This window comes from Hemitrygon akajei, chromosome 8 (genome assembly GCF_048418815.1).
Source record: "Hemitrygon akajei chromosome 8, sHemAka1.3, whole genome shotgun sequence".
In the NCBI taxonomy this organism is placed as follows: Eukaryota; Metazoa; Chordata; class Chondrichthyes; order Myliobatiformes; family Dasyatidae; genus Hemitrygon; species Hemitrygon akajei.
The window spans coordinates 87,673,614-87,699,294 of record NC_133131.1 but is presented as its reverse complement, the minus strand read 5'-3'; the positions used below and the strand labels follow the sequence as shown (position 1 = coordinate 87,699,294).

Sequence of the window (25,681 nt, the reverse complement as noted above, 5' to 3'; positions counted from 1 at the left end):
CTTTGTAACTTTTGATCAAAATTTTGAATCTGCATCTCCTGGATTTTAATCCATTGGTTGATGGGGCAGCTTCTTTCTATTCATTCTATCTAATCCAGTCATAATTTGGTACACCTCCATCACATCCTCTCAACCTTCTCTAATCCAAGGAGAACAATCCCAGTTTCTCCAGTCTAACTTTATTCATGTAATTTTACTAATAAATCAGTTATTTTATATAAAGGTTGGGCATAAGATCTGCAGAACAACACATGCTTGCTCTATGTGCTGCTCATTGGCAAGATAATGATATTCACTTTGCTCCCTTCGAATGGAAAGCAGATGTCATGGAGCCGAATTTTGTGGGCAAGAAATCTAGTGTCATCTAAAATGGACTTGTTCCAAGATCTGAAGTTACACTGTGAAACTGAAGTACAAATGCTTAATCACACACATTCACTTAAAACTTCCCTCTCTGCTACATGAGAAGATTAATCCTTATATAGGTTAGTGGAAGAAGTAATTTTGGATGAACGTACCAACTGTTTATAGATCCCATCCCATGATGCCTGGGAGTTTAAAGCAAACTTGCTACACTTAGAATTCAGCTGGAAGTTGCAAAATAGATCTCAATATCAAAGTTAAGATGCTGCCGTGTTCCCATCAGGTTCCACTTAGTTTGATTTTTAAAAAAATACTTTCACTTAGTACCTCATTGTCCAAGTTTAATGTTTTTTTTAATTTCACATCTTGTATTTGGAGCTCAATGAATAGCAATAGTGCAATGGTTTAAAAAGTTAATTTAACCCTATTGAATATATTGGCCATGAATATAAAAGTTTTGCTTTTATTGTTTTGTATGTATTTTTAAAATTATGAATAAAGTTTATTTTTGATATAAATAAAGAATAAACCAAAGAAGTCTGGTGAAGAGCAGGACACCTCCTGGTCACATCCATGAGGTGCACATCTACATCAGCTGCAAGATCAGAAATGGATGCACTTTGGGCTGCTTTAAACACACTAATTTTTCAGTGTGAGGTACTGCGAACAATTGAAACTGCAGCATAGTTCAGGACTATGAAACTTTGTGCAGCAGCCGCAAACCACTCCCTGAGAGAATCCACAATTTAAGGCCACCACTATGCTGCACACTGAAGACCTACATCAAATCCTGTCCAACCCATTGCTCTTTGAGTGCATGCAAAATTAAAAATGATCTCGTGCTGATATAATGGGAATCTTGTACATACGTGGAATTATATATACTGTATATAAAAAATATTATATAGCAATCTGTCCCCAAGAGCCCAAGGCATTGAAGCCAAAGTGCCCTGACTTTCCATGTTCCAGGCTTAACTGGACAGTTCCCAACATTGCAGTGTGTCCACATTGGAAAACAGAGAAGGTGCTTCATTTGTCACAAACACTGTCAACATGTCACATTTGTTCAACTAAGGCTTAAAGTCTCAGGCTATTAGTGATAGCCTCGCCGATAAAAGTATGTTCAAATGCAGAGAGAAACCAATTCCTAGTTAACTAGTCAGCTCTCCATTCTGGACAGCTGTATTGCCTGAATTAGGAAGGACCTTTTCAAAGGGAGCCACAACCTGAATGTTCCGTTTTCACCATTCCCGCCTCATCACCCCATCCCAGACCCTACTGCTGGAATTATTCAATTTGTACAGTGTATGGTGACATATGCATATATTATATCACATACAGATGAATCTTATGTTGTAACCATTTGGGTAAAGGAAATTCTCCTTTACAAAATTCACAAATCACTTCAGAAAATTTGCGAATAAAATTCACACTCGCAGAATTTATGAGAAAAGTAGTAAAGAAATAGAGGGGTCAACTGTATTGCCAGTTTTATAAATAAAAAAATAAAAGTATAACTTCTGAAAAGAAACAACAACTATCTTAAAAAGAAGAATGTTTCATGTGATAGAAAAGATGAGGTGATTCAGATATTCTTCTACTGACAGCTTTTGGAACTTCTGCATTGCCTGTACACTGAGGGAGTGCAGATGACATTGAAAGCCAGCAAAATGCTCAGCAGAGCCAGTGACATCGAGATCCTGCCAATGTTAACAGCAGGACCTCATTATCCTTTCTGTTCCATTTCCCACCTGGCAGCCAGCCAAATCAACAGCCCAGCTCGTGGTGTGGATGGATCTCCAGCTGTAGCAGGCTGTAACTGGGGACATCTGTAGATGATCCCCTGACAGAGGGAAAAGGTTGCTGTAGGAAAGAGGACAGTAGTTAATTGGTGGGGAGTCATCAATTTGCCTAGGACAGAGGAAGGGAAAGGATGAAGACTTTGTGCTTTATCTTGATCCATAAGGATTATTGTGAAATGATTTTCTCTAAGCACCCCCTTCCCATTGTTTTCTCAAGACTTAAATTACCTGACTGACCTCCACACTATTGAATGGCTTGGGACCCTTTGCTCTGTTAAAGGTAGAATTGTTACTGCCATTCTTCGCTATCTTAGAAAGGGGAATTGGGCACCTAATTCTTTTACAGTAATGATTCTATGTATTTAATCCAGTTCCCGACTCCCCTCCTTGCATGGATTTATTGTGTTTCTAAGAATACTTGATAATTTGATGAAAGGGTTACATACCAAACCACTTAGTGATCCTTTTCGATCAAAATACTGACTGACCTGATGTATACTCCCTCATTTCTTGCTTATATTTCTTTCATATCTAGGTAGAATTCTCCCATGCCTAATGTTACCTTAGAAGACCTATCATTTTTATCTCCTTAATATGTTATTTTCCATGAACTAGACTGTTAAATAGTAATATTGACAAGAAAATGTCTAAATGAACATGTCTACAGTTATGTGAAACTAGTTGAAGAAATTTTTTTTGGAGGGGGGCATAAATTGGGCAACAACAGACAGGTCAATCATTACCCATCAAGTACCAATTTGCCTTCTTGTGAAGGCTCATTCCATAATAGAAATGATTGTCATTTGAAAGTTGTTTGATCAAAACAGGATTCTAGTAAGTTAGTCACGAGGAGCATATAATATTTCAGAAATGATAGATGTTTGTAGAAGATATGAAATATTTTAGCTATAATGCTAAAGACCTTCTAATCACAATTGGAATTCCCATATGCTGAATCTTTATTTGCTCTTAACTAATAGTGTGGGCCTTTTCCTGGAGAATAAACATGTCATTCACAAAGACCAGCCACTGCATTTTGCATTTCTGCTGAAATTGTTTTTATTAGTGAGGGGAAAGGCAATGGGCCAAAATTGAATATTTGAAAACAAATATTCACTCTTAAATTATCTGATAATTTGCAAGTTTATATCAAGATTGCACAATAATTTCATTCTTGTTATAACTGTTAATATCACATTTCCTCCAAATAAATGTTTTAACCCTCTATCTCACCATTGCCTTGATTCCCTTCCTCCACATTGCTTTGATCTCTTACATCTAACACTAGTCTCTTCCACAGTTCTTCTTGAATCTTTCCAATAGGCTCTTGTATCTGCCTTAGCAATGAAATACATCGAAGCCAAATCTTACTTTTATGTATTATCTTCTCCAGTTGTTTTAACATAGTCAAGAACATCTTTTGTCAAGTAAGTTCATCTTGCCTAGTTCATCCTCTTTTTAAAAAAATCTAAATTTTGGATCAGCCTTTTACTGATTCCAACTTTCTTACTTTGGATTCATATTCAATTTTCCTTATGTCTCCCAGATGCATTTGGAAGATTTATTTCCTGTGAAAGTGCATAATGCATCAATGTAGTGCTACTGACAGATTAAAAACATCACGAGCAGCTATAGCTTCTCCTTCAGCAAGTATCAATGTCATTTCAAATCATGACTCAACAATCATGTGCCCTTTGATCAATTGGATCTCTAACAATAGAAGTTTGGAAACATGCTGCTGAAAGGATTAATTGTGTGTAGGTGAAAGCATTGGGATAGAAGGGCAACAACAGATGCAAAATGCAAAAGGAAATGAATAATTTCTCTCTCTTAAAATCACAAGATGTGTACGTAATATCATGTGAAATGTGCTTAGTTAGAATGATGCAAGACCATAAGACATAGGAACAGAATTAGGCATTCGGCCATCTAGTCTGTTTTCCCCATCTCACTGTGGTGATTTATTATCCCTCTCGACCCCATTTATTCTACTTAGTAATACAGTGCAGAATAGGACCTTTCAGTTCTTTGAGTCACACCAGCCAGCAACCCCCGACAACCCTGATTTAACCCTAACCTAATCATGGGACAATTTATAATGACCAATTAACCTATGCGGTATGTCTTTGCACAGTAGGAGAAAACTAGAGCACCTGGAAAAAACCCATACATTTGACCAGGAGGACATTAAGAGACTTCTTACAGAGAATGATGGGATTGAACTCCAAATTCCAATGCCTCAAGCTGTATTAACAACATACACTGTATACACTGGAGCTTAGAAAGATGAGAGGGGATCTGATTGAAACATATCAGATTATTAAGGGATTGGACATGCTAGAGGCAGGAAACATGTTCTTGATGTTGGGGGAGTCCAGAACCAGAGGCCACTGTTTAAGAATAAGGGGTAGAACATTTAGAATGGAGTTAAGGAAAAACTTTTCACCCAGAGAGTTGTGGATCTGTGGAATGCTCTGCCTCAGAAGGCAGTGGCGGCCAGTTCTCTGGATGTTTTCAAGAAAGAGTTAGATAGAGCTTTTAAAGATAGAGGAGTCAAGGGATATGAGGAGAAGGCAGGAACGGGATACTGATTGTGGATGATCAGCCATGATCACAGTGAATGGCGGTGCTGGCTCGAAGGGCTGAATGGCCTACTCTTGCACCTATTGTTTACTAACCACTAAGCATTCTCCTGCCTTCTCCCCATAACCTTTGAGGCTCTCACTAATCAAGAAACTATAAACCTCCACATTAAATATATCCACTGATTGGCCTCCATAGCTGTCTGCGGTAATGAATTCCAAACTCACCACCCTGTTTAAAGAAATTCCTCTTCTCTGTTCTCTAAAGGGACACGCTTGTATTCTGAGGCTGTGGCACTTTGCCCTAGAGTTCCCCAATATTGGAAACATCCTTTCCCAATCTATTCTATCTGGGTTTTTCAATATTCAATAGGTTTCAATTAGATTCCCCACCCCCACCCCCATTCTGCTAAACCCCAGTGAGTACAGGCCAGGAGCCATCAAACTCTCCTCATACATTAAACCTTTCATTCCTGGGATCAATCTCATGAACTTCCTCTGGGCACTCTCCAATGCCAGCACATTCTTTCTTAGATAATGGGCTCAAAAGTGTTCATAGTACTCCAAGTGTGGTCAGACCAATGCATTATGATGCCTTAGCATTACATCCTTCCTTTTATATTCAAGTTCTCTTGAAATGAATGCTAACATTGCATTTGCCTTCCCCTTCCTTACCAATGAATTAACCTGTAAGTTAAGCTTTAGTAAATCTTGCAAGAAACCTCCCAAGTCCCTTTGCACCTCTGATTTCTGAATTTGCCCCCCACTTAGAAAATAGTCTACACATTTAATCCTTCTGCAAAATTACATGACCATACACTTCCCAACACTATATTCCATCTGCTTTTCCTTAAATCCTTCTGCAGATTACCTGCTTCCTCAACACTACTGACCCTTTCACCTACCTTTGTATTGTCTGCAGTCTTGGCCACAAAGCATTCAATCAATTCAGTCATTCAAATAATTGACATATAATGTGAAAAGAAGTGATCACTATACCAACCCCTGCAGAATATCACTCTTTGCCTCGTGCCAGTCAGCCTATCTTCTATCCATGCTAATATCTTTCCAGTCATACCATGGGCTTTTATCTGTTTAGCAGCCTCATGTGTGGCATCTTGTCAAAGGCTTCTGAAAATCCAAGTAAACAATACCTATTGACTCTCCTTTGCCTATCCAACCTGTTATTTCTTCAAAGAAATACAACTGATTTGTGAAGCAAGATTTCCCCTTAAGGAAACCATGTAGACTTTGGTGCATTCTATCATGTGGCTCCAAGTACCCTGAAACCTCAACATATTACAACTTATGATGGATACCAAATTAAGGCATGATGTGCCTTTGAGCATCTTCACTTTGTCTGCTATAAAAGACAAGATCTCTCAGTGGCTACCTATTTCAATTCACATTTCATTCGTACTCTGACACGCCTGTCTGTGGCCTTTTCTAATGCCACCTTGAGGACAAACTTAGTTTGGAGGAGCAACACCACATATTAATCTGGGTAGCCTGCAATTTGATAGTATGAATATCAACTTCACTAACTAACTCCTAGTAATCATTCCCCTTTCCCTATTCTCTCTTCCATTCTCCATCATGGTTACCGTTACCCTCTCTTCCCTTCTCTTGTCCTCATCTGCCTGTCACCACCATCTCCTCCTTCTACGATCCACTGTCCTCTGCTATTAGATTCTTTCTTCAGTTCTTTACTTCTTCTACCTAAGACCTCCCATCTTCTTACTTCATCCCCACTCCCCTACCCATCTACCTCATTCATATGGTCTCACCTATCACCAGCCAGCTTCCCCACCGCCCACCCACCTTCTTATTCTGACTTCTCTCCTCTTCCTTTCCAGTCGTGATGAAGGACCTTGGCCTGAAATGTCAACTCTTTATTCCTCTCCATAGATGCTGCCTTGTTTGTTGAGCTCCTCCAGCATTTTATGTGTGTTGCTCCAGATTTCCAGCATCTGCAGAACCTTTTTGTATTTATAATTGCATGTTCAATTGCATGTGATGTCTACTAAATTTAAATTCTTGTACTTACATACGGCACTGATTCTTCAAATAAGGTGGTCAAATAACAATGAAAAGGCTATTTGTTACAGGAATTCCTTCAGTTTTACATCTGATTTGTTTTAGTTTCAAGTATCACATAACCAAATTCTTGCAAATGGACAACAAAGGATATAATTTTACCTATAAAAAGTAAGCATAGCATTCAGACTTCTGATACATAATTACATCTGGTAATCTGATCAACTGAATCTAAAAGGAAATCTTCCGTGTCCCCCCATTCAAGTGAACATCATCCACATTTCCTCAATTCAGTGAATGTTTTCATGAACTATTCCCTCTCAACAGCATTAGCAACTCAAAAATACCAACATCATACATATTGTACTCTCACAACACTGTAGCCTCATGCATACTGTATCACCATGTAAATAAATATTATTGCTGGGAAGTTCCTCAGATGGGCCTCCTGACTGACAACTGTAAATATAGTCAGGGGTTATTGGAGATAAGTTACTCTAGTGTCTCTCTGAACTTCCACTAATCTTTAGCTAAATCCAGGTGAGATTCATAGCACATTTTGGATTACATAAAGTAATTTTGGATAAAATGTCTTCCAGTTTTTAAACATAACTCAAATTTTCCTGGGATGTGGAAATTCATCCTAATACAAACACAAAGAAAGAAAGAAAGAATGCAGATGCTGGAATCTGGAGGAAAGAGTGAGCTACTGGAAAAATTCAGCAGATAATGCAAAGAAATGGACTATCGATGTTTCGGGTCGGGATCCTTCACATTGAGTTCCTCTACCAGCTTTTTCATTGCAATTTAAGCCCATTTTGGTTTGTAGAAATATCTGCCCACCCCAAACAATAAATCCTATTTTTCACATGGTAAAGTGTTAAAATTAAGGGTAGATTGACTTACTGTCAAACTTTTCAGGAACTACACAGGTGTCATCATAAAAGTGTCTAGGACCTTTTTCATACATGCAACCTGTGGGTATAAGGAAAGAGACAATTAACAAAAGCTCACATTAGGATTAGTCTCCTTTCTGAGCAATATCCCTTTGATTCACTATTTGAAACAAGACAGGTTAATTCTCCTGGGCAGCCCTCTTGTTATCCCAGCCTCTTATGAGAATTATGCATCATTTGCAATTAGAAATCCATTTTTAAAGGCATTCTGCCATTAGTTTTGGTGACATAGATGACAGTCGGCTAAATAACTGTAAAGTGATATCAATTTACAGGGATTGGGTGCAATGTGTAACCTGGAGAGTGCATTCTTCTATGTAGCTCCTCTTTCCATGAAGGCAAACATGATGGCATACTCCATGTTAAAAGCATTTTATTATCAAACACTCTCTGACAAGAGTAGAAATCATTAAATGCACAAGTTGATGGATATTCCCTTGCAAGTCCTTCACAGATTACAACCATGGCAGTCCAGTATTGTGTTTCTGAAGACATATAATAGAGCCAATTCTCCATGACTTCCCCCACTCCACTTCAAATGCACGCCCAGCAAAACCCAACTCAACAAGTTAGTGAGTGAATAAAACACTTGCGTAAAATGGCAATAACTTTATGTGATACTGAAAGTAGAATGTTACAAAACAATGAAAGAGACCAAACTCCTGCCATTACACTAACCCTCATCAAAAGGGCTGATCAGTACTCTGTTAAAGTAAACTGAAAATTGTTCTGTGCTATGTAGGAACATCAAGACTTCCTCTAAGTAAACAGGACATTTTAGAAAACGTTGAGATTGCAAAATATTTATTTTATTGCAATGTTTACATTCTTGAAGTACTTGCATGGCCCGCATTTAAAATATACATTTACCAGACATGCACAGAAAGAACAAATTTTTTTAAAAGAACAATCATTTAAGAACTAAAAATACACTATTATTTCCTTCTAGATGAAATATTGAGTTTCAGGGACAATGTTTTGACTTTAACTTTCCTGTTGACAACAGATTTCTTGACTCCATTGCAATCAAAGAAATAAACAATCCTGAAGGAGGCAATTTAAAGTTACAAAGTATTGTAAACTCACTTTAAGGATGCAAGTGATTAGGAATGCTTCATTTGAGTGGAAGACTGTATTTGTTGACTTCCGGGATAAATAACAATTCCATTATTTGTTGCAAATTTTGTCATGACAAATATACAAATTTTGAAAAAAAGGTCAACTTACTGTTAATGACACTAAAGTGACCATCACTACTTAAAGTATAATGTTAGATAGAGACAAATACACAAGCACAGAAATAGACTATGAGGCCCATCAAGCCTGTCCTGTCATTAAGTGGGATCATGATTGATCTGCCTCAGACCTCTTCTGTGTCACCGTGTGATCCTCAATTCCAAATTCCTTCAAAAGGTTAGCCACCTCCTCTTAAGATCCATTCTCCAAAACTTCAAAGATTTATCCATCTCTGAGAGAAGAAATTCCTACGCACCTCAGTTTGAGGCAACCACTTCCTGTCTTGCAATTCTGCCCCTTGTTTAAGACTCTCCCATTATTGGAATCATCATAATATATACCTTGTCATGCCCCCTTGGGAACTTTTCTGTATTAATAAGAATATGCCTTCTTTTCAGAACCCTAAAAAATATAGATCTAACATTGTTAGCCAATGGTCATTATCATTCCTCATCTCAATTACTAGCCAACTGAATTTCTTCTGGATTACCTCCATCGTGAGTAAGATCTTTCTTAAATAAGGAGAGCAAAGCTGTGCACAATGCTCAGATCACCAACACCTTGTATAGGGTAAATACCTATACAAACTCCAAGTTTATACAGGACAAATATTTCACAGTAATGTTATAAATAAAAGGGAGCATGAATTTTTAATTTAGCCCTAATATCAAATGCGGCTCAAAGAATTTAAAACCACAACTCTCCTTTTAGGTTGGGGCTATGTTCCACAGTCACTGTTCTTTGAGGGAATATGAGGTGACTGGATACTTTCCTGGTTGGAGTCCTGAAATGGGTGGTCACAGCCCTGAGTGGAAGCCTGAGGTGAGCGGTTCCTGTCTGCTGTGGATCTTTGGTTTGGACAGTCAACAATTGATAAATCTGCTGTTTTACAACAAGCATCAACGAATCATGCAGTAATCTGCATATGCAAAATTACTGATGGTACAAAGGACATCTGTAAGCATTGAGTATGAATACTTAAAAAGAACACTTAGATAGGCTTATTGGAATTAAACATGTGTTTCTGAGAATGGATGTTTTACAACATTGCGGGCATTTTAATAAAGTAGTCGCCTAAGTAGTGACATTCTTCCTCTCCGTGCCTTGTGGCGCATTGGGCGGCAAAGCCGTTTCTTTAGCCATCTTTGTCTGTGTTTTACGAGGCCAAGTTGTTAGTTCGACGCTCAACCCAGCACAGATGGAAAGCGTGCAAGGAGCCAACGGGATTCAAACCCAGGACCACTCACCTCGAAGTTCACTGTGGATGCCACTGCACCACTGGCTGGCAAATTGTGCCTTAAGGCCACCATGACTTGCAACCAATCATATCTGTAACAACCCACTAACAGATCAGCCTTAAGCCTACTTGATAGTAATCCAGAGTTGTTTCATTAATTGATTTTGCCCTCACACAGGAAGATGATCACCCCGAGATCAACAAATTTTCGGGGATGAAAATGTGACAAAAAGTCTCAAAGCCAAAATGAAAAGGCAAGAAAGCCTGGAAAGTAATGAGCAGGCTTAATTAAAGAAGACCTTCATAATTTAAAAGCATCTTAATTAAAGACAATTTAATTTTCTTCACCAAATCATAGCAATGAGTAATGTTCTAACCATACACTAGTATAAAGAATAAAACATCACTGCACATGCATAGCTGTAAACACAGAAATCCAAAAGCAGCTATCAGTGTTTTGCCTCAGTTACTATCATCTAATAGCACTTATATCCACTATACTGAAATGTTTTGAAAGGTTGGTGATGAAAAATATCAACTCCTGCCTGAGAAGTGATTCCGCTCCAACTTGCCTACCATCACTATAGGTCAACAACAGGTGCCATTTCATCGACTTTTCAGTCAACACTGGAACATCTGGAAGCGAAGATGATTACTTCAGGATGCTCTTTAATGACTACAGCTCACCATTCAATACTATCATCCTCTCAAAATTAATCAATAAGCTTCAAGACCTTGGCCTCAATGCTTCCTTGTGCAATTGGATCCTCAGTGTCCTCGCTTGCAGAACCCAGTCAGTTCAGATTGGCAAAAACATCTACTCCACAATCCCCATCAGCACAGGTACACCACAAGGCTGTCTGCTTAGCCTACTCTCCACTAGCTCTATACTTAAAACTAAGGCTAAGTACAGCTCCAATGCCATATTTAAGTTTGCAAACAATCCTACTGTGGTGGGCTGAATCAAAGGTGGTGATGGATTCGCACATAGGAGGGAGAATGAAAATCTAGCCACATCAATAAAAACCTCTCACTCAATGTCAGCAATACCAAGGAGCTGGTTATTCGGGTGGGAGAAACCGGAGGTCCATGAGCCAGACCTCATTGGGGGGATCAGAGGTGGAGAGGGTCAGCAACTTTAATTTTCTCAGTATTATCATTTCAGAGGATCTGCTAATAGTGCTTAAGAACAATTATGAAGGAAGCATAACAGCGCCTCTACTTCCTCAAAAGTTTATGAAGATCCGGCATGACATCTAAAACTCTGACATACTTCAAACTTATAGATGTGTGCTATAGAGTACATTGACCGGTTGCATCACGGCCTGGTATTGAAACACCAAAGCCCTTAGACAGGAAATCATACAAAGATAGTGGACACAGCCTAGTCCATCACAAGTAAAGCCCTCCTCACCATTGAGCGATTCTGCACAGAGTGCTGTCATAGGAAGGCAGCCTCCATCATCCAGTGCCTGCACCATCCAGGTCATGCTCTTTCTTCACTGCTGCCATCAGGAAGGTGGTACAGGAGTCTCAGGACTCCCACCACCAGGTTTGGAAACAGTTACTGCCCTTCTTTTGAACCAGAGTGGAAAACTTCACTCACCCCATCACTGAAATGCTCCTACAACCTATGGACTCACTTTCAAGGATTCTTCATTTCATATTATTGGGATTTATTGTTTATTTAGTGTTATTATTATTAATATTACTATTTTATTTTTGCTTTTGCATTTGTATAGTTTGTTGTCTTTTACATATTGGTTGTCTGTCCGTTGTGTTGGGTATGGTCTTTCATTGATTCAATTGTGTTTCTTGGACTTACTGTGTTTGCCTGCAAGAAAATGTATCTCAGAGTTGGATATGGTGACATGTATATACTTAGATAATAAATTTACTTTGAACTTTTCTGAACTTCCACAGGATGCACTTTTTATCTTCTTTGGCTTATTGACTAGAAATCAATTAACTGAAGAGAACTTCTATTATATACAAGATATTTTTACTGCAGTACTCTCAAAAACCTCCATGTTTTCTTAAAATATTTATGAAGGTCTAACCTTGTATGATTGTTTAACAATCTCCTTTGGGTGAGTAAAACTGACTTTCTTGCTGAGAAACCTCACTGCCAGTCATGCTGGTAAAAGGTTACTGCTGGAGTCTTGAAGCAGTGCTTGTTTCCTTTGTGATATCCACTGGTAACTGCACAGTGCATTATCTGAACAGTATGAAGCTTGCAATTTAAACTAGCATTTCTTATTTGCAGGAGGCTGCCTCCTACAAAATAAGTCTTAGCGTTTTTTTCTTATCTAATTGCAAACTTGGAAAAAGCAGGAAAGCCTTCCATTTTCTAAATAATCTCTCTTCTACCTTTTAATTAAACAGTAACGATGTGGACAAACAGCTTGTCCATCATAAACACACTCTTCAGGCAAGCTGACAAATACACAACAGCTTGGATGAACCTCAGGTCTAAACTTGGTCAACTTTATCAATAATCTCAGGTGGGACATTTGAGATTTCAAGCTCACTAGGACGACGCATGGTGCAGAGTGCCGGACTGATCGTCAACTGGTCAGATCTGTCCTCACACTACACATTGCTCCATTGTATCGCATGAAGCCAAAAGTCATTATGCAGTCTTTTAGCATTAGAAAACAAGCAAACTGAACATTGTCAGCAACTTGCAACCAGCCTCAATGACAAGCTAACATCCCATGGACCCTTCACTGAAAGCACAACACAAAAGTGGGACTTGTTTAAAATTGTGGTGCTGGAATCAACTTCATAACCCCGACACCTGGAATCTCCACATAATGCTAGTGTCTTCCACAGTGAAGAATATTGCAAAATACTTATTCAGCTTGTCCGCAACATTGATGATTTGGAAGAGGGGACTGAGTATAGCATAGCATAGCAACATTTGCTGATTTCACTAAACTGAGTGGAAAAGCAAATTGTACAGAGGATGTAGAGAATCTGCAGAGGGCTATAGATAGGTTGAGTGGGCCAACGTCTGGCATATGGAATACAATGTTGGTAACTGCGAGATCATCCACTTTGGAAAGAATAATAGAAGAGCAGATTATTATTTAAATGGTGAAAGACTGCAGCATGCTGTTGTGCAGAGGGACTTGGGAGTGCTTGTTCATGAATCGCAAAAAGTTGGCTTGCAGGTACAACAGGTTATTAAGAAGGCAAACGGAATGTTGACCTTCATTGCTGGAGGGATTGAATTCAAGAGCAGGGAGGTCATGCTGCAACTATACAGGGTACTGGTGAGGCCACACCTGGAGTACTGTGTGCAGTTCTGGTCTCCATACTTGAGGAAGGATATACTGGCTTTGGAGGCCCTCAGGACTATTGTAACATTGTCCTTTTGACATGCATGTTCTATCTCCTGTTGTAGTTTGTAGAACACTTCCTTACTACTATTTGAAGGTCTATATACAAATCCCATCAAGGTCCTTTCACCCTTGCAGTTCCTTAGTTCCTTAGTTCTATCCATAATGATTCAACATCTTCCAACTCTATGTCACCTCTTTCTAATGATTTGATTTCATTTTTTACCAGCAGAACAATGCCACCCCCTTTGCCTTCCTGCCTTTCCTTTTAATACAATGTGTATCTTTGGACGTTAAGCTCCCAGCTATAATCTTCATTCAGCCATGATTCCGTGATGCCCACAACATCACAGCTGCCAATCTGCAACTATGCTGCATGTTCATCTACATCATTCCGTATATTGCACACATTCAAATATAACACCTCCAGTCCTGAATTCACCCTTTCCGATTTTGTTTGCCTTTTGCATTGCAACTCATCCTGTCAACTGCATTTTCCCCTATCAACTGCCTCTCCTCACTACACATTGCCTGTTTTTAAACCAGCTATCTCATCTTCAACACTATCATCTCCCTTTACTACGATACTTCTTGCATTGAAATATAGGTAGCTCAGGACACTAGTCACACCATGCTCAACCTTTTGATTCTTAATTTTGTCTGAAGTCTTACCAACATCTCCCTCCACAATCTCTCCAATAACTGTTCCGGCACTCAGGTTCCCATCCCCCTGCAACTCCAGTTTAAACACCACCATGCAGTACTAACAGACCTTCCCGCTAGGATATTGATTCCCCTCCAGTTCAGGTGCAAAATGTCTCTTCTGTACAGGTCCCACCGTCCCTGGAAGAGTGCCCAATGAACCAAAACGTTAATGCTCTCCTTTCTAGACCAACTCCTTAGCCATGTATTAAACTGTGTAAGCTTTCTAGTTCTGGCCTCAAGTAGCAATCCTGAGATCACAACTCACGAAGTCCTGCCCTTTAACTTAGCACCTAACTCTTTGAATTCCCTATGCAGAACCTCATTACAGGACTGGTTCCTTAATATTGTTATAGCCAGGGGTGGTAATGGGGATAAGCTCCCACTACTTATTAAATGCTCCGAATTGTGTGCATCTCAAATAGCCTCTGACAACCAAGTCCAGCTCCTGGCCTCATGTATTGCTCAGCAGCTAAGTCCAGTGGAAGCTTTTCTACGAGTAGGAGAAGGGGCAAAGGCTGGTTACTGGAACCTTAAAACCCATTGCTTCAGGCAGATGGGACTCATCAGCCATGGTTGGCAGCTCATCTAGGAGAAGAAAAAATCTGATCTCAAACCTTCGTTACCTTGGGGCTATACCGAATCATGAGGAAGGCTTTGTGAGTAAACCCTGAGGAAAAATCCAGAGTTGAAGTCCCTGGTGAGACCACAAATGGAGTATTGTCTTCAGTTTTGGTCTCTAAATTTGAGGAAGGACATTCTTGCTATTGAGGGAGTGCAGTGTAGGTTCACGAGGTTGATTCCCGGGATGGCGGGACTATCATATGTTGAAAGATTGGAGTGACTGGGCTTGTATATACTGGAATTTAGAAGGATGAGAGAGGATCTGATTGAAACATATAAGATTATTAAGGGATTGGACACGCTAGAGGCAGGAAACATGTTCCCAATGTTGGGGGGAGTCCAGAACCAAAGGCCACAGTTTAATAATAAGGGGTAGGCCATTTAGAATGGAGTTCAGGAAAAACTTTTTCACCCAGAGAGTTGTGGATCTATGGAATGCTTTGCCTCAGAATGCAGTGGAGGCCAATTCTCTGGATGCTATCAAGAAAGAGTTAGACAGAGCTCTTAAAGATAGCGGAGTCAAGGGATATGGTGAGAAGGCAGGAACAGGGTACTGATTATGGAAGATCAGCCATGATAACATTGTATGGCGGTGCTGGCTCGAAGGGCCGAATGGCTTACTCCTGCACCTATTGTCTAAGGTTGAGTTCAACTCTGACTTGCAACCCTCACAATGCCGCTGGTGCCAAGCTGTATTGGTCTCTGCTGTTTCTTTGGATTCATCATTTGCATAGAGAGGGGGAGCTTGCTACACGAGCAACAGCTTGTTCTCTGTATGGCTTGCATGCTGGCTTGTGTATCATGTAGACAATTGGTAAACAACCTTCATGGTCAACCCCAAGCAATGGAGGGCCTCAATCACAGGACAATTTACAATGACCAATTAACCTACTAACTGGTATGTCTTTGGACTGTGGGAGGAAACCAGAGCACCTGGATGAAACCCACACGCACATGGAAAGGAACATACAAACTTGCTTACAGAAAACACTGAAATTGATCTCCGAATTCCTGATGCCCCAAGCTTTAATAGCATCGCACTAAAGGTTATGTGGACGGAATCCCCACCTAGATATTCAAGTCAGCAGGTCCAGTTGCAATCAAAATCTTCCACAGTATTCTTACGAGTATCTGGGAAGAAAACATGTCTAAAGACTTCAAGGATGCCAAGATCGTCCCACTCATCAAAAAACAAGGGAAACAAAGCTGACCGTGGCAACTACCAGGCAGGTCCTGGCCCAAATAATCCTCAACCAGCTAATCACAGTGTATCAGAAGAGAACCTCCGTGAGATGCTGTGTGGTTTTTGCTCAGTTGGCAGCACTATTGACATTGTTTTTGCTGTTTGTCCGGTTCAGGAAAAGTGCATTGAAGAAAATTTGAACTTCTATGCCATTTTCATAAATCTAAGCAAAGCATTTGATACGGTCAGTACAGAAGCCTTGTGGATGGCAGTGTCAAGCTGGGATTCTCTCGCAGGTTCATTAACCTCACTCGCCTTTTTCATGACAAGAAGACTGGCCTTGTCCTGTCAAACAGAGCCATTCAACATTTCAAACAGTATTAAACAAGGGTGTGTATTGGCCTCTGTGCTTTTTAACCTATTCATCACATTCATTCTGAACCATGCTGTCTGGGACCCTGAAGATTGTGTGTTTCTGAAGTACAGGCTTGATGGAATCACTCTTTGACCAGCATTGCCTGAATACCAAGATGAAGACGATAGAGAGGCTCATCCTTGAAGTGCTTTATATTGATGACTGCACCCAATGGCCCACACAGAACCTGATCTCCAATTCTTTGTCATCAGGTTTGCAAAGGCCTTTCATCTCTTTGGCCTCACCATCAGCCTGGGAAAGTCAGAAGTCCTATTTCACTCTGCTTCTGGATCTGCCAATGTCCCTCCTTCCATCACCATTGAGGGAACAAAACTGAATGTGGAGTTCAGATACCTTGGCATCATCATCTCTGATGTTGGCTCCCTGGACAAGGAAAATCAATGCCAGGATTTACAAAGTCAGCCAGAACCTTGGTCACCTGCACTCACATGTGTTGAACCAGCCCAATGTTCATCTATTCACAAAGCTCAAGGTGTACAATGCCATCTGTTACGAATGAGGAGCAACTCTGATGGGCAGAAGGGTGCAAAGTCGCCCCCCCCCCTTTTGAGAATCGCAAAATCGCTATTATTTCGGGTCTGATACCAAGGAAATGAGAGAGATAAACAGCTCATGTCAGTTAATGAGAGAGAGACAACACAGAGATACACAAAAGTGGAATGTCTCCTCCTAACAAAAGCGGAACGGAACCACTGATTACTGCTATTGTCTCTTGGAGAAGGAATTGTGTATTAAGTACTGTTCTATTCATTGAAACCCCTCAGGGGGCAACCAGAGCAGTCTGGTTGATGGGTTGCATCATCCCAACCTGATTGACACCGGAGACCCCGTGAGTGGGGATAAAAGTAAGGTCTGGGGAACACCCCTCAGACGCACCAGGAGAGACGCTACGAGACCGGTGGGGACTTGTGTGTGTGTCCACCCTTGCCTGGGTGACGAGTCCACCACGGAACGGTCTAGCTAAAGGACGGAGGGTTCATACATGAATGGCCACAACAACAACGCATCGACGAATCAAGATCGTAAAAGGAAAGTCAGCAAGTCAATAGCTGTTACTGCTTTCTCTCGCTCTCTCTCTCTCCAACAATTGCAACACCGTGATCAACAACTACCGCAGCCTGCATGAACTGAACTGAACTTTATATTTCCATTGACAATTCATTATCCCCTAGACAACGATAGAGCTTATTTCTTATTGATTATTATTATACCCGCACTTTTAGGTTTAGTATTGATGACGTATATTATCTGTATATTTGCATTGATATTATCTTTGTGTATTTTTACTAATAAATACCGTTAAAAATAGTATCATCAGACTTCAACGGATACTCCTATCTTTGCTGGTAAGACACCCAGTTACGGGGTTCATAACACATCACTGCTAGCAGTCCCCTTTACGGCTGTGAAACATGGACTATTTACAGAAGACAGCTCAGAGAAACAGAGCACTTCTACATTTTCACCCAGACGTTCATTGGCAGAAACAAGCCACAAATCTGGAAGTCCTCAAAAGATCAGAGACCACAGCATCGAGGGCATGGTGAGCAAGCTGGGCAAGAGGAAGCAAGGTAGGCTACGCAAAAGGTTCAAAGGTTGTGTGAAACCTAACTTCGCATATGCTGGACTTACTCCAAAGCAGCTGGAACATGCAATCAAGATGGGCTGGATGCGGTGCCTTGCTAAAACTTGCCCAGGACAACTTTGAGGAGAGGTGTCATGCAAACCCATTGACTGTCCAAGACCGATGAAAAGTTGCAGCAGCAATCGCTGCAGGTGACTCAGAACAGTGCCCCTGCCCTCTCAGCAAACAAGTTTACTGCTCAGGACTTGGAACCTACAGCCACCTTCAGGTCCATAACAGATGAGCTGCACAAGAACAACTGTCATCATCGGACATGATGAACGACCATCAATGACATAGACATGAGGCACCTCAACACACATGCTAGGAACCTCCCCCACTCTCTCCATTTCAGGGTCAGAGATTAATGGTAAGCTGAAGAAGACTCTAAAATTAAAAAAATAAGCATTTTTAAACCATTGAATCTTTGGACCACGGTACTTGAGCCAAAGACTTTTGAAGATAATAGCTAGCAAAGCAGCTCCCGTGGCCTGCAGGTGTCCTATTTCAAGATAGTAAAGAAGAGCTGGGTGGATATGAGCTGTACTAGCAACTCACACTGAGTATAAGCAGATTTGCTTCTGTTCAGCAACTTGTCAGGAAAAATCAGACTTGAAGATACTGAGGCAGAGCAAACTGAGTTCTCTCGCAAAGCTCCTGAGACTTGGTTTGAATTTTGACCTTCCTGTGCGGAGTTTGCACACTTCCCCCCGCAACAGCATTGGCTTCTTCAGGTTCTGTAGTTTCTTCCCAACAATGTGCAGGTTAGTAGTTTGATAGTCTACTGCAAATTGCCTCTTGTGTATGAGAGAATGGTAGAAGCTGGAGGGAGTTGATAAGAATGTGAGGAGAGTAAGAATGGTGTCAGTGTAGGGTTTGTGTAAGTGATTGTTGGATAGGTCAGTGAAAACTTGGTGCACCAAAGGGGCCTGTTCCCATGCTGTACGTCTCTGGCTGTATTAGCTTCATTTCTGTAAAGCTGGCATCAGAGTTTAATTAGCCAATTTCTGAGATCATATGCTTTTTTAAAAAACGAAATGTGCATTCGTAAGTTGCTAACCTATTCTCCGACTTGTAAGCCTGATCTGAAGGCTGCTGAGTGAAAGTGTGCAGGTAGCTATATCCAGGTCTGCATTACCACATGCCTGCTGACTGACGTCCTCAGGGGAGAGCTGGTAAAATTAATTTGAAATAGTACAGCAGTTTGCACCAGGAAACAGACTCGAGTCAAATTGAACAGAAAATGATTTTATAACTGAATTAGATGTTATCTATCATAGTCAGATCAATCCATCATACACAATCTACAGTAGAATGCTGGCAAGCTTGTCAAAGAGCTTGTCACCGGAGTACAGATTGCATGTGGAACTATGAGCAGCAAATCTCTTCTATCAGAATGAAATGACAATTCAAAGGTTAGCTCCTTGTCCTGCAGCTACCTTAAACCAATGTGCATTGTGCGGTCATTGCCTGAGCTGCGATGGCAGGGCAAAATGGAGGAAATTATCCTTCAGGTGGTTCCCAAAAACCAGCTAGTAATTTCAGCACCACCTGAGATGCAGATTGGGCATGAAATGGGAAGTTGGAGGAAGGGTGGGAGCTGGGTGTGCAGAGTCACGGTGTGGGGGTGATAGGGCAGTGGGACTGGTTTCTTCCCAACAACTCCTGCCTCTTTTCAATTTAAAAGGCACAACATGGAGGGGCAGAATAGTTACCTTTGCTTCTTAGAAAAATTTTGTGGCTAAAACACAGAGATAGACAGCAAAATATTTGAGGGAAAAGCAGTAAAAGACCACCAGGGAGGAAAGGGGCAGAAGATTTCCAACCTCACAACAGCAACAAGACAGTTAGAAGTGTCAGAGAAAGTGTAAGTTGCAGCACCTTACCTCCAGCTGAGGCCTAGGAATTTAGAGAAGAATAAATTAACGGAAAGCAGGAAGTGCTGAAAACATTCAGCAGATCCAAGTAAGATCTATGGAATTATAGTGTTAATGTTTCAGATCAATAACCCTTGCTCGGAGTAACTGTTAACTCTGTTTCACTATCCACTAATGCTGCCTAACTTGTTGAGTAGTTCCAGCACTTTTGTATCTTTTTTGTTCTGGATTTCCAAAATCTGCAGCTTTTTAAAAAATATTCTTTACTGAACTGGAATGGTGGGACTGGGAAGTCTGTGGGCCTCTTGATATGATAAGAGAAGATAAAATTATTTATAAAAATGTAAGAAGAATGTTTAATTCTTGCTGGTTTATTCTAAACATATCATTGCATCAGTTAGCACAGTGTTTCACTTCAGAAGCTCTCTAGTTTCAGTGGACATGGAGCACTATACACAGCCACTGCTACAATGTTTCCTAGCAAACTTAAGGCGGGATTAAATTCTGCCATGTTGTTTCTCTCAAGGTCGTCACATTGTTTATGAAGATATAACCCCAATTTATGTAGAGTTGAAGAGGACAGGGAGATTGTTGATAGGGGAGGGAACCCAGAAAAGCCAAGAGACATGGAGAGTACTGATGAATAAATCATCAGGTGATAGGACACCAGAACCAGGGACCACTGGGGCAAATGGAAAAAATTGCAGGGCAGAAGTGTCAAGTTGTACAAGAAATGGAGAGCAATGAAGGCCTGAAGATTGGGTATGGGTCAGCAAGATATTTATCTGCTGCAACCTTCAGATCCTGACTGCATTTTCCTGTTGGGTTTCTCAAGCCAAGATGGTCACAGTTAAATTTGAACCTAGCACCAGTCGGACATGAGGAATAGTTTTGTGCATCACAACAAGAAGCCCTGCCTTCTTTGGATGTAACAGATAAACCTTAAAATCTGCCATTTAGTAAATGACAAAAAATTCATATGTAAGTGACTGGGGACATATTCTGTGATTTTAATGCTTAACTCTCTTTTCCACTGACCATCTCTCATGGGATGCAGGAGTAACAGGGTCATGAGCTGGTACTGCTGGGAGAGTAACATTAACATTACCTTCACTCCAAATCTCCATTAATCAGGTCAAAATGTTTATGAGATCTTATATAGAAAAGGTGTGACATTTTTTAATCTTGGTTCAATTCAGTTTTGTTGTTTCTTTTTGCTGGTGTTAGTTGGAATTTTCAGTAAAGAGGAATTTCAGTCAAAAAGTGCAACTGTTATTAACTTCTCTAACATAATTAAACTGAAATTCAAAATAATGACAATACATTCATAATTGAAATAAAATTTAATCACTATGCATCATCAGTCCATCCCACAGACAGATGTTTAATGGTGTATATGCAAACTTTCAAACACATAGCTGGCAAAAAAAGATGGAAGTGAAAATTCTGCTTTGAAAGCCACAGTACTATACCCAGAAGGGGAAAAAAATCAAACAGACCTACAGAATTTTTTGAGGGAAAAATGCATGCCCCTAATGAGTTTAATGACCACAATTTAAACAACAGTCTGTTATGGTCTGACCTTTCTGTCCTTGGCTAAAGCATTCAGATACAAAGAGAAGCAGCTGAGTCCTGCCATTGTAAATCTATATCTAATGTACTTTTCCCCTATTGGAGAAGGCCATGGGTTGGTTCTTTGTACACAATTATATGCATAACTCTTAAACCACCAGTGTGCTTCAGGACCCACACCACCAGCTGCAGGAACAGTTATTACATCTCAGCCAACAGGTTTCCGAACCAGTGGGGATAGCTTCAGCTGCCCATCATTGAACTGATCCCACAACCTATGGACACTCTTTCAGGTACTCTTCATCTCATAATCTCAATATATATTGCTTAATATTATTAATATTATTTCCTTTGTTTTGCAGATTGATGTCCTTTGCACATCGGTTGCTTGCTCGTCCTGTTGTGTGTGATCTTTCATTGATACGATTGTGTTCTTGGAATTACTGAATTTGCCTGCACGAAAATGAATCTCAGGTGTGTATATGGTGACATATATGTACATTAATAATAAATTGACTTTGAACTTTGCTGTTGACAAGTTTGTCTATAGTCGTTGAATACAGTTGGTTTCTTGTGATATTTGCATGTCTGGTAATGAATGATATTATGCAACATCAGCTCATAAAACTCAAACTATTAATTCAAAGGTAAAATATGGCAGATAGTGGAAATCTGAAGAAAAACAGTAAACACTTGAGATTTAGGCTGGTCAAGCAACATCGGTACAAAGAGAACCAGATACTGATGCTTCTTCAAAACTAGGAAAAGTTGAAACTAAACATGCTTAATATTGATAAGGAGATTAATTAGGAAATGTTTTATATTGATTAGGACAACAGAGCGATGGTCACACGAGGCACAGGAGCAACTGCGGGATTGCTTCTAGTCAGTGGACTGGGCCATGTCCAAGGATTCACCGAGGAATCTGAATGAATATATCATGGTTGTAATGGACTTTATTCGAGTGTGTCTCTACAAACTCATTCAGTCTTCTCCAATCTGAAGCTGTGGATGAACCATGAGATCTGAAATCTGCTGAGAGCTTGATTGGAGGCATTCAAGTGTGCTGAACAAAAAAGTTAGAAGAAATCCAAGTACAATCTCCGGAAAGCCATCTTACAGGTGAAGTGGCAATTCTAGGCTAAACTTGAATTGGTGAAGGATGTTCCACAATTGTGGCAGGACCTGAATGCTATCACCTCTTATAAAGTTAAATCAAGTGACATAGGTTACAACAGAGCATCGCTTCCAGATGAGCTGAATGACTTCTATGCTCACTTTCACCAACAAAACAAACAAACTGTCACAAACTCTCATATCCCCCAATAATCCTATGATTTCAGTCTCTGAAGACAATGTGTGAGCAGCCTTCTGGAGGATGATCCGATGAAAAGCACTCGGCCCAGACTGGGAACCTGGCTGAATACTAAAGACCTGTGCTGATCAACTACTCAGTGGTTTACTGGGATCATTAACCTCTCACTTTGACAGTGTGTGGTACTCACCTGTTTCTATCAGACTTCTATTATACTGGTGCCAAAGAAGAACGTGGTGACCTACCTCAATAACTATTGCTCAGCCGCACTTACATCTACAGTAATGAAGTGTTTTGAGAGATTGGTAATGAAAGATATTAGCTTCTGCATGAGAATCAACTTAATGCCATCATCCCCTTAAAACTAATCAATAAGCTCCAAACCTTGGCCTCAATATCTCCTAGTGCAATGGGAACCTCAATTTCCTCACGCAGACCCCAGTCAGTTTCAATTGGCAAAAACATCTCCTTCGCAATCTCCATCTGCACAGGTGCACCACAAGGCTGTGTGCTTTCCCCCCACTCTACTCATTTTACACTTATGAATGTGTGGCTAAGCACAGCTCCAATGCTATATTCAAGTTTGCTGATGACACCACTATTGTAGGCAAATTAAAGGTGTGATAAATCAGCATATAGGAGGGAGATTGAAAATCTAGCTGAGTGGTTCTTATTCAATGTCAGCAAAACCAAGGAGGTGATTATAGACTTCCGGAGAAGGAAACCAGAGGTCCATAAGCCAGCCGTCACTGGACAATCAGAGATGGGGAGGGTCAGCAACTTTAAATTCATAGCTGCTATTATCTCAGAGGACCTGTCCTGGATCTAGCACACAAGTGCAATTACAAAGAATGCACAGCGGAGTTTCTACTTCCTGAGGATTGTGGAGATTTGGCATGCCATCTAAAACATTGTCAAACTTCTATAGATGTGTAGTATGAACACTAAATGCACCACAATAAGTGGGAAGAGATACAAGTGAGTTGCATCTTCATCTGGAAGGAACATTGGAGGCTCTGGACAACAGGGATGGAGGAGATAAAAGGTTAGGGGTTGCATTGCCTGTGATTTCATTTGGTGGTGCCATGAGAAAGGTGATGGATATTGGTGGAGCAGTGAATAGTAATCTTCAAGAGAGAAGTGAGATGTGATGTCTGGTGATAGCATGTTTGAAATTATGGAGGATGATTTGTGGAATATGGATGCTGGTGAGTAAACAATGAAGACAAAGGAACCTATGACTGAAAAATTGCAGGAAATGAAATCGATGTAGCTGGAAAACCCATCAATGATCATAGAGGCGAAAGCATGATTGAGGAAAAAAAAGACACATCAGAAGCATTGGCATAGAAGGTGGTGATACAAAAACTAAGAGAAGCATTGTGGGAGGGAGTGTAGACAAAACTAACAGTAGCAATCTATGGGCATGTAATGGCCACTGGTTACTGACATTCCTCATGACATGGAGTGAGAGGATTCAAGAAAGAAAAGTAGAGGTGTGGAGGAACTTGAGATGGACTATGGAAATTGGAGGCAAACTCTAACTCATTTATCTGGAATTATTCCTCTTTGCTGAAAAATAAGGCATTTAAAACTGGTTATTCCTTCTGCTCAAATACTTGAGAAAAACAAGTCATCTTATGCACACTGCACAGCACACTGGTATCTCACCATTTCAATTCAGGGATTTTTTTAATATAAAAGTCTATCTTCCTCCAATTTCAGAAATTTAAGGATACTAAAATACATTAAGTTCAATGAAATAAAGCATTGTTATATTATTTATGCTTTATTTATGACTAGCACAGAGACTGCAAGTACAATTAAATTTCAAAAACCATCTCCACAAATGATTATCCAATAAAAGAAATAACAAGGTTAATTTGGAACATCAATGTCATTCTGAACTTCATCGAAGTAATGGCCAACCTAATAACATTACTTCTAATTAAATTGCCAGCCTCTCCATTTTGACCAGATCTAATAAAAATCAAACAAATGCCACTTAACATTTACAGTAATAAATTACACTAACTGCTACACTCAGGGCACTTCAGTTTGCACAAAAGAGCATGCCAGTCCTTTCAGAATGACAATGGGGTAACATTTCAATTCAACCTCCATAGTACCCTCAGTGAACAGCTGCAGTTATCATTGCTCTCAGTACTAATGGGCACGAAACAGCCTTGATCTAACTTGGTAATGAGTTACTGTATTAGAACACCAAGTTCAAGATTTGTGATGAACCATGGGTTTTCAACTAATTCAAAACATTTGAACTACAATTGTACTAACCCCTTAACTTTGTACTATCAAATTCAGATGACAGCAACGCAGAAGCAACATGCCAAGTGATTTTATAATCTATGTTGACTGGCTTGGATGAGGGCCCAGAATGGCCATCTCATTTATCTTAATGTGTCCCTGTGCTGCATTGAGTTTTCAAAAAATATCCTCTGTGTATTCAAAGGTAGAGTGACTGACTAGGAACAAAACATAGAACAGTACAACACAGTACAGGCCCTTCAATACATGGTGTTGTGCCATCCTTTTAACCTACACCAAAAATCAATCTAACTCTTCTCTCCCACATGTACCTCTATCTTTCTTTCATCCACATTCCTTTTCATCTTGTGTACCTCTATCTAGTCACCTCTCACTCTCCTTTCACTTTATAAAGAAGTCTTAGATCGCTCAACTTTTCCTTGTAAGAATTTCTCTCTAAATCCAAGCAGTATCCTAGTGAATGTCCTCTACACACTCTTTAAAGCTTCCACATCCTTTCTACAAG

General features: G+C 40.2%; 1 protein-coding gene across 3 annotated transcripts in view; it reads right to left on the bottom strand.

Annotated features, from left to right (window-relative positions):
* etv1 (ETS variant transcription factor 1) overlaps window positions 1-25,681 on the bottom strand; it is a 145,689-nt gene that overhangs the window by 27,601 nt on the left and 92,407 nt on the right. For all 3 annotated transcript variants that reach the window (XM_073054139.1, XM_073054140.1, XM_073054138.1), the window contains one exon: window positions 7,691-7,759. In XM_073054139.1, coding sequence (XP_072910240.1) covers window positions 7,691-7,759 — 69 coding nt within the window. The remainder of the gene's footprint in view (window positions 1-7,690; window positions 7,760-25,681) is intronic.